General features: G+C 39.4%; 1 protein-coding gene across 1 annotated transcript; it reads left to right on the top strand.

Moving 5' to 3' along the window:
- The first annotated feature begins 4,826 nt into the window (after nucleotides 1–4,826).
- On the top strand, nucleotides 4,827–10,785 carry tacr2 (tachykinin receptor 2). Its single transcript, XM_022741691.1, has 7 exons — nucleotides 4,827–4,961; nucleotides 5,489–5,784; nucleotides 9,005–9,199; nucleotides 9,745–9,895; nucleotides 10,102–10,221; nucleotides 10,308–10,384; nucleotides 10,464–10,785. The coding sequence occupies exons 1-7, from the start codon at nucleotides 4,827–4,829 to the stop codon at nucleotides 10,783–10,785; spliced, it is 1,296 nt and encodes a 431-aa protein (XP_022597412.1).

Below are 10,785 nucleotides of genomic sequence, written 5' to 3'. Positions count from 1 at the left end.
GTCACCACACCTGTAAGCGTGAAGCAGGGATGGAAGGACGGATGAATGGGTGGATGGATGGGAGATCAATGGGCTGATATGAACTGGGAAAATGGGAGGGACGGGGAGATTTACATTATAACAGTTTTTATGTTTATTGAGAGTTGTTTTTTTTAATGAATGATGCCTTCCGTGAAATACAATTGTTTTAGACCGATGAACCTCAAAATGGATTTCAATACCTATAACCTCCTCTGCTAGGGGGCGTGTCCAAGAATTATTGGCTCATTATATTTCCGCTTCTTTTCATTTAACCAGGTAAAAGCCTCATTGAGATCAGGTTATAACCCCAAAAACAGTGCTCCTACACACACACATACTAATACTCACCCCCCTTCTTTTTTTACCACTGGTAAATTTGAAAGATTATAAACTATGTTTTTTCTTTGTGCAACCAGATAGGACTGTCATGTGTTTCCATGAAGTATTAATCATCTACTAATAACAGACATGTATGAGCCTCAGATGGACATGGTGGAGTATAGTATAATCACACAGAAACAGGATTAGTATTACACACTTTCAATAATTTATTTCTTCTTTTTTTTAAGCATGATTTTATAAAGTTTTCAAATACAGCTATTAGTAGCACGGGTTTTTAATGGATTAAACAGTCATTTAAAACCATACACAGTCTGTGCTCAAACATGTCATTTTGCCCCCTAGTGGTCAAGTGAAATAGAGAGACACACAGAATGGGACACTACTATTGTGTTGTGTCCCAAAGAAGGAAACAGCCAATGAATCCCTCAGATAAACTTGCCAACAACTTTTGATGCATCTTTGTTAAAGCGACACACACTCACCACTACCTCTGTGACTGGCAAATCAAACAAACCACACACTGGATCAATAAAACATATGCAAGCACATTCCATACACATCATCATTAAAACATTGTAATGTTTGTTGCTAATTGATAGGTGATAATTTGATCTGAATTTAGTGCAAAGTGAAAGCTCATGAATCTAAAATGTTGCTGCATGGTATTTTTGAAAGGGTTTTATATAATATGACTGCTGTTGAGTTAAATTCTCTGAAGCTCGGATTCAAACCCAGAGCGTGCAAAGTATTGATGACTATACAGCCAAGGACCACAGAGACATTTTACACCTAAACGAGAGGCAGCATCACCAATGATTTCCCTTAGTGTATGCAGTGTCTGTATCGGCTCTAGTTGATCCTTATCAGCAGCCGAGAAAATTGTCTGAGTGGCTGTTCAGTCAAGTGGATCGCTACTTTCATCCGGTTAGTGCGGTGATTCCTTATTTGTCCCCTCCATCTTTTCTTATCTTTTTCAACAGGCAAAAGACCTTGGCATGACAGCAAAGTCAAGTAAAGCAAATCAGACCTATTCTTAATTTGTATTCCAAGAATAAAACAAGGCCGTTATATCAGATTCTCTTTAGCAAAAAATATATATTGTTTTTTTTTTGTCCTTCAGTGATGTTTTGCAAAATGTTCTTGTGTGTCAGTGTAGTCCTTGTGGTGTGTTCAGGTGCAGCTTTTAACAGAAGACATAAGGAAATGTGAGTTGATGCAGCCATTTGTCTTTGTTGGTGCTAGTCATGGGTAGACAGGAGATGTCATCCCTTCCTCATCAAGCCTCAGATAGTCACCATGGTAACTCCTTCACCCACAACGCCCCGGGCTTCAAATTCACTCAGGAGACCACACTTATTAAATACAGTTACACCAGCTGTGTTGAAACTTTTCATTCCCCTGCCTGAAACCTTCAACACGCCCCACAGCAGGCCCTGCAGGCTAGTAAGGATCTGTGAGCATGTGAAAACACACACATGCACTGCATACTGTACACATGCAACAAAAAAAGAGAGAGAGAATGAGTTCAGATGAATGAGATCAGACTCTACGACTATCTGTTCTTTTTTCTGTGTAAACACATGCAAACACATACAGTTGATTTCCTCTGAGAGGGAGGGAGACTCACACAGAGCAGGAGGGAGGAGAACCACAAAAAAGAGCATAAATGTGAGGATAACAGCAAACAAAGTGGTAGGTGGGTGAGAGTAAAAGCAACGCAAAGCATGAAGAAAGATAAAACAGGAGGAAAGAGAGGCATAGAAGCTATTACGCACTGAACTGTGGAGATGTGAAATGCGGACATTGTGAAAGCGCAGTAAGTGTACGCGTCCTAGTGGCACCTTATGGTTAGTGATAAGTGATAGGATAAAAAGTACATATTTACTCTGTATCAAACACACATAGACACAGTGCATGTGTTTCACACCAGGCCAACAATTGCCCCCTCCACAACACACATACTGTACACAACACCAGGGCACACAGACACCTGTGGACTTAACTTACACACACATATTTTAATACTTTTATCTATGTTTATATTCTTAAAGCAGCAGCACATAAACACTGACTCATTCAGTCTCTGGGGGGAACATTTAAGTGTCTTGTCATGTTTCAGATGCCACAGCTCTAACTAGGAGCACAGACAGCAGCAGCTTCTTTAAACATGCGACTGCCAATCTGCAAACACAGCCCTGTAGTTTGCAAGTGTTTCAGCTTTTTTGATCAATCTCCTCATTTTCAACCCTGCAATCACTTCAACTCAGATAAAATCTCATCCTGGAGGAAACATTGCAATTAATTTAGATATCAAGCCATTCAATGGAACACCTCTTCGCTTTTTCGCAGCAACAGAGCTCATTAAATGAGAGTGTGATCAACAGAAAAATAATGATGAATAATGTCATGTGCTGATTGTGCCTAGCTAAGAGGAACAAAAAAAAAAAAAAAAAACATCAAGCACAACCTCAAAAACAGAGGTCTTGTCGGCTGGAGCAGGCAGGAGGATAATCTCACTCGATCCTGGATGATTGCAGATGATGATTACAATGACGATGATTGTGGATTACCGAACCTACAACATACTGGAGGCATGTAGGTTGAACACCGCCATCACCACAAGAATGGACCCCAAGAGTTTTTAGTGTAAAAACAAACAAACAAACAAGAGGTTATGTAGTATTAATGGAATTGATTATAAACTCTAATGAAGAAGCATCTTACTGAGGAAGTGAGTCTGTATTTATTTTGCTTACATCCACATATAATGAAAATATATGAATAGTGAGATCTCCAAAGAGCTCTCTATCTGTTCTCAAATCATGCAAAGACACAGAGGTCTAACCCTGTACATGTTGCGCATGAGCCCTCTCTGTGTGTCTCCTGTGTGCTGTGACAAACAGACACAGAGGAAAACAGATAATGGCTAGTTTAAAGGCAATTTCACGTGAAACCACCACAAAACTGATTCAGATTTCAAGGGAGCTGGGAGCTGATGGCTGCAGAAATTACAGGTATAGCAGTGGAGGTCTCATCACCTTTCTTTTCTCATGTCGCTAATTTAGTCTCTATTCCACTCATAGTGTATTCATTTGCCTCTTGTTTTAGATTGGAGTCATAACACACAATGGATCCCATTCTCACCTCTTTCTCTTTCAAGATTTTCTGGTTCATTAACAGCTGCTTTTGCAACATTTTACAGCTGAAGATCAGAGAGAGAACAGGAGCTAAATTTGATTCTTTCTTTCCTTCTCTCTCTCTCTTTCTATCTCTCTCCCTCTCTTTCTCTCTCTCTCTCTCTCTCTCTCTCTCTCTCTCTCTCTCTCTTTGTACGTGGAGTTGGCACAGCTCCACGCGCACAGTCGCGTGCCTGCTTGTCCGTGCGCCTCCGTCACTCTCTGCAGCTTGTGCCGTGATAAGCAACTTACACATTCTAGGAGAGAGACAGAGTGCCTGTATATGCGTGTGTGTGTGTGTGTGTGTATGTGTGTGTGTGTGTCTATGTGTGTGAGGGAGATAGAGAGAGAGGCGCACATCAAGATGTCTTGATGGATTATTGGATGGACCTGGTTGTCCATTACGCAGAAGGAGTCTAATCTTCTCACAGGAATTGCGATGGATTGGGCAAACGGATGTTAAAAACTGACCCCTCAACAGCGTAGATAGAGAGGTAAGAAAGATGAAAGTAATAATCTGACAGATATATTGTCTTATTTTTGAGGAGAACATCCCCGGGGTCGTCCACCTGCATGAATTTATCACTGCTGTTGCGCTTCTGCAGTCAAATTACCCTGTTATTGTGAGTGTATGTGCCAAATGCCTGGATTATGTACATGTTAGCTCATGAATTTATTTCGCTTTAGTAATAGTTGTTAAAGTCTTTTTTTTCAATCAAATGTGCATAAAAACCAAGTGCGCTCAGCTTTATTTAACGCACAAGGACAATGTTCATTGAAACTAACATATGCTACCGTAAGATTAGGCTATCAGGAGACTGTGAAACTTGCCAACAGAGTGATATGATGCATGATTATTAACTCGACTCTGCTGATGCTCAGCAAGCCAAATGCCTTCACAACGAAACTGAGTAATTAACATGACTAACTTAAATCTGAAATGTATAGTCGTTTTAAAAACTTTAAATTAAAATAAATATTAAAGCAGCTCTAGTGAAGGTAACGCGGCTCAAAAAGAAAAATGCATTTTACTCTGATAAAGTACAGCTAACATGGTCTAGTTGATGGGTAAATATTTTTTATTATTATTCTAGCCTTAAATACATGAAATATGTTTTATTGTTTGCCACAGAAAAATACACACCACATAGACATCTTTACCCATGTATAAGCCTCCTTCAAGAGAATATAACCAATCTATACCTCCTTCAGTCTCATTACGCATGGCGCACAACACACCGACAGTTATACATAAAGTTTCTGTCACCAGGTAAACTGGGAGAAAATATGGACGCAGAGAGTCTTATTCAACACGTTGAACGAGACATGGAGGCCACTTCATTGCCCTTATCTGTGACCGCCGACTGGCTGGAGGACGGAAACGAGACGACTGGGAATCAGTTCCAGCAGCCCGACTGGCAGGTGGGAGGATTAGAAATGAAACTGGTGGATGTCAGAGACAGCTCTTTCTCACTGGGAGAGTTACATCCAGCAGAGCCAGCAAGCATTTAGAGGAAAGTCTGATCAAAGACTAGAAAGAACGAGACTCTGGACCTAAAGTTCTGTAAAAGCGCTGTTCTTAACAAAAAAAGTACGTTTCTAGAAATCAGATGTTTGACAAATGTAGTCTTAGTGAAATAGAAATAGTCCTGAATATGTTTAAAAATGTAAACATCTTTTGATCTAGCTGTCATATTACTAATTAGACACTCAAGGAAAGTGTTGAAATAAATACGATTAGAATTGAATAAAAGTTTTGCGTTAATATTTGAATGGGCAGCGTCTTTGTTGAATGCATTCTTCAAACCCTTTTCACAATTACTTGCAGACTGAGGCCTGTTTGTCTTAAAGAGAAAACCAGTGATTTCAAATCCGAAAATGAAGTCTCTTTGGAGATAGTATTATCTGTTTAATTCAGTATCATTCTCTCCTCTCCTCTCCTCTCTCAGGTGGCTCTGTGGGCTATAGCGTACTCCCTCATCATCCTGGTGTCCATCACTGGGAATGTCACAGTGATCTGGATTATCCTCGCTCACAGACGCATGAGGACTGTAACCAACTACTTCATTGTCAACCTGGCCTTCTCTGACGTTTCCATGGCAACCTTCAACACTCTTTTCAACTTTGTGTATGCGCTTCACAACGACTGGTACTTTGGCCTGGGCTACTGCCGATTTCAGAACTTCTTCCCCATCACCGCAATGTTTTCATCAATATACTCGATGGCTGCCATCGCAGTGGACAGGTAAGAACAGCTCTCTTGTGCAGAGACCCTATTAGGTCTAACTTGAACCATTTAATGTGTTTCTAATACATTACAGTTAAGATGGTGCTCTCCTCCAAAATGCCATTAACATGGACAAGTCAGTGCCTGGGAGACTGTTTTGAACCAGCAATTAGACACTGATGGAATGAGTGATCCTCAACTCAATCCACCATTTAGGAGATGCATTATGCAAACAGTCAAAAAGGGATGGATGACCAGTTACTGAAACAGTCAACTCAGCAGCACAGAAACCATGTTGTATTAGCGAATATCCCATTTAACTGCTATTATCTGTGATATATTAATTTTTCTTTCTTTACGGATTATAATTATGGTATACACTGTAAATGTGGTTAACAAACTGGTTGATGAATACTAAATATCCTGAAAACTACATGTCATCCCACATACACCGATCAGCCACAACATTAAAACCAGTCACTTGTTTTAACGTTGTGGCTGATCGGTCTATTTTGGTTTGGTTTACTGGCAGACCCGGGCATGCCCAGTCAGGGGTTTGTCTTTTGAGATTAAACAGCAACTTCTTATGAAATAAACAGTTGTTCAGACAAATGAGCATCACTTGATAACATCATCATTGGCAGAAACTGTTCACCCAATACAGATGAAAACACTGCATGAAGGAGATATGGGTCAACAGGCAGCAGAGACACAGATGTCATTAATGCTTACTGGAACATGAATGGCCAGTCTGTTCTTACTATAAAACTGTGCTTCACACAGGATATGTATAGTCACTACTTTATTAGGTAAACTTTTACAATCCAATGCAATAAAATTGAAACAACAGTGCTATAATGAATATTATATGAAACCTGTGATCATTTTTGAGGCTGTGGTTAGTGATGGTGTTGCATTGGACTGCGGGTGTTGCCAATGTTTTGCCCACCCCCATTTACATACACAGGGGGGACTGAATGTTAATACATTTCAGTCCTGTACACCAGTAATCATAGCCTCAAAAATGACTACAGAGTTGAAGCCACTCCTCTCTCTGGCACAAACTGAACATGAATTTCATAGGGCTGTTGTATGAGACTGCATTTCATAGCACAGGTGCAGCTACTAAACTTGTAACTGTACACTGCAATGCAATTGTTCCAGAGGAGAGTTTCATGCAGCATTTCATTATTCTCTCATATTTCTACATGACATATATGATGCATGGCTCTCTGTGGCTCAGGACAGGTGTAGTGATGAATGAGCCATATGCAGGGATCAGATCAGGTGTAAAATCTGCTTATAAATCCATAATTCCTCCTCATTAACTTCCACTTTGTTGAATCATCAGTTAAAGTGACTGTGTTCAAGGCACTTCTTTGGTGTAATCAGCTGCAGCAGCAAATGGAAAACCAATGACACATTAAACAGATAAGCTGTGAAACACAATCTACATTCATAAACTGGCACAAGGTGTGTGGCTACTTCCACACTGCAGCAACAACTCTCACAGTACTTTTTTGTCCTGGACAGGACTGACGTAACATGTGCCTATCAAAACAGGTTAAAGAGCGAGGCCAGTGGAAGTAAAATAAAAATGAGAAGTGAGAGTTAAGGTTAATGCAAGTAAAAGACCTGAGAGGGGTCATTGTTTTACACAACAGAGCCACAATAACTGATTACATAATATCATGTTCTCCTGTCTTATTTACAGTTTGTTTGTTTCATTTATTATTTATTATTTCTGCTTATGTTTTATGGTTTAGATGACAAGTTTAAAGATTTTTTTTCTCAATTGTTCTAACAGCAGAATGCTGTAAGAAATTATTTTTAAATTTCATCTTTAATGCAAATCATTTTGATGCAAATCATTTTATGCAAGATCCCACTCTCAGTCCTGAATAATTTAGATTAATGATTCATAGCCATAGCTGATTAATTGAACTATTATGGCGGCAATACTGAGTAATGTTGCTAAATGACTTAAGTATATTGTATAAGATTCACAATGGGTTACCATGGCTACTGGGATTATTGGTATTCAGTATTATTATTTCATTTTTATTAGTATTATTCTACCCTCTGAATGACAAGCTGCCGTCAGTGAACTATTCTTAAGGTGATACAGCAGGAGGCACTGTTTCTTTTTAATGTAGGTTTCACCTCATTGAGCATAAAGACTCTTGTTCTTGCACAACAGATATGCAAATACTTACAGTAGACTAGCTATTATCCTTGGTCATTTATATTTCATTTAAATTACATGTAAATGGCCAGTGAGTCTCTGCAGTTACTTGATTATTCAGTCTTTCCCTCTTCTCTCTTTCCCTCAATTACTCTACGCTCTGTCAGTACATTGAATTCTGTTCCTATCATACAGACATGTAGGGAGGAATAAAATATTGTGATTATAACTTTGGAAGATGGCCAGGACATAACCACAGACAGATAGAGACAAGCATACAGACAAATAAATAGTAAATAAATATTCCTCATGTTGATACAAATCCAGATCTATAAATGAATACGCCTCTGCCTATTGTTCATACGACTATTAAAGTCCCTTGAGATAAAACCAAGACAATTCTGAATACCACACAAAATGTGGTACACAAAAGAGCTGTGGTATTTTTTTGCAGAATGGTTTCTTTCTGTAGAGTAGACCTCTTTCATTGAGCTGATCCTCTACTCTAAGAATCAATGTAATCATTTCATGAACATTTCACAGAGCAAAATATGAGGCTTGTGCTCATGTGAAAGTACTAAATGAATTAAAGGTGAATGGGCGTTCATACATCAGTAGTAGTTTGAATTGAATGATATTTCAAATGTAAAGCTTATTAGGCTGAGAATAACCTGTTCAGGATGATGGCTCATATACTGCATTTTTCTCCTTTCAAAATTTAATTTAATATAAATTCTTATGTTTAATTAAAAAAACAAACAGCATGAACTCTTAAATTACTTTGAGTGAAGAGATTTTTTATTGTTATTTCACATCTGATGGTTTCATGAATAACAGGGTATATTTTTATGGGTGAAAACAGAACTCAACATTTAACCCTTTGTGGCACATCTGTGCCACAAAGATTAAAAATGCACAGATGTGCCACAAAGGGTTAAAGGGGTTAAAGGGTTAGAGTCGCAGAGAGTTAAACATCAGAATTCTGACTGTGTATCTTTAGGTCAAGATACACACATATAGCCTACATGAATAAACCTTTTCTTCCTTTTTCAGGTACATGGCCATCATCCACCCTCTGAAGCCCCGCCTGTCCTCCACCTCTACAAAGGTTGTGATTGCTGTGATTTGGATTGTAGCCATTTCATTGGCTTTCCCTCAGTGCTACTACAGCGTGACAAGATTTTATTACCCCAGAACTGTGTGCATGGTCGACTGGCCTGATGATTATGGAGGAAAACATCAACTAAGGTGAAAGAACAACATTTATAAAAAAAAACAAAACATGGATATAAAGAGAAACAGTGACATTTACAAAAAGGCAGATCAATAATATAAAACAATACATGCACACATGTACATACACTTGCACATACGTACATATATACATTTTGTAAGTTATCACATACTGTCTCAGTGACGTTATACATTTTAGAAAAGGCATACTTACTGTAAAAGTCTGCATAACATGACAGCAGTGACTTGCAGATCAGTATACAGCAAATTCTGTGAGCCTACATGTATATGAAGGATACATATATTTGGATGTTTCATGTCCTCTAGTTTCCAAAAGTCTGGATCAAAATCTATTTATTAATGACTTATTAACATTTGTAATTGCAGGCTTAAAAGCTCTCAAGGTATGTGGTATCATTAGAAATCAAATGACCAAGTGGTCACGTCACTAATCATCACTAAGGACAAGTCCCTTGTCTGAATCTAATGTTCGTTATATTTTCTTTTTCAAATCTCCAGGAGTCACCAGCCTCTCTCTCGCTTTCTCTTTTTGTGTGTAGTTACCAGTTTGCGGTGATATTGCTGATCTACTTGCTCCCTCTGCTGGTGATGCTGGTGACCTACAGTCTGGTCGGCCAGTCGCTGTGGGGTGGACATATCCCCGGAGAGGCAACAGACCATTACCACAGCCAGATAACAGCCAAGAGAAAGGTCACACACCCTTCTACTTTTCTGCCGTCATAAACTACAACTCTGGACTCTAAAAGTTTCAGCATTATCAGAATACTCAGACAAGATGGGCTAAATTTAGCTGAGCTGAACTGAGCTACGTGATATTAAATGTGACAAAATTCAATAGAAAATACAATTGTAACATGGACTTGTACTGCGTATTGTTTGTCTGTGATTTCCTATAGGTAGTGAAGATGATGGTTGTCGTGGTGGTGACCTTTGCCCTCTGCTGGCTGCCCTACCACATCTACTTCATATTGGGATCGTTTAACAGAGACATTTATAAGCAACATTACATCCAACAGGTTAGAAGCTGCCTCTCTGCCTGTTATTTATTCTTTTTGGTCTGGATTATCTATTTATTGGGCATCATGTTTCCTTTCCTTGTCAGGTGTACCTGGCCATATTCTGGTTGGCGATGAGTTCGACCATGTACAATCCCATCATCTACTGCTGTCTAAACCAAAGGTAAACAACATCCTGACCTCCACAAGTTTCTGTTCCCCAAAACGTGAAGCAGAAAACCACCTCTCCCTTCTCTGTGCAGGTTTCGTGCTGGTTTCCGTCATGCATTTGCTTGGTGTCCCTTCGTCAAAGTGTCAGAGGAGGACAAGATGGAATTGCAGCACACACACACCTTCAGAGTCACCATGACACGCAGTCACCGCAACGACATCTCATACGGACACACCTCGATGAAAACAAACAGCACCAATGACTCAAACTTGAGAAACACAGAGCAAGACACTTGCATGCAGCTTAAAGACCCCATGTCGTCAAAAACACACAACGCACACAACGCACATGTGGTGAGGAGGCCGGATGATACAAAATCACCAGCTGCCAAACTTATGGAGCACAACTACTGA

The sequence above is a fragment of the Seriola dumerili genome, unplaced genomic scaffold (genome assembly GCF_002260705.1).
Source record: "Seriola dumerili isolate Sdu_G_001 unplaced genomic scaffold, Sdu_1.0 BDQW01000003.1, whole genome shotgun sequence".
Classification (NCBI taxonomy): Eukaryota; Metazoa; Chordata; class Actinopteri; order Carangiformes; family Carangidae; genus Seriola; species Seriola dumerili.
Note: the sequence above shows the minus strand (reverse complement) of the source record. Positions and strands in the feature narration are given on the sequence as shown.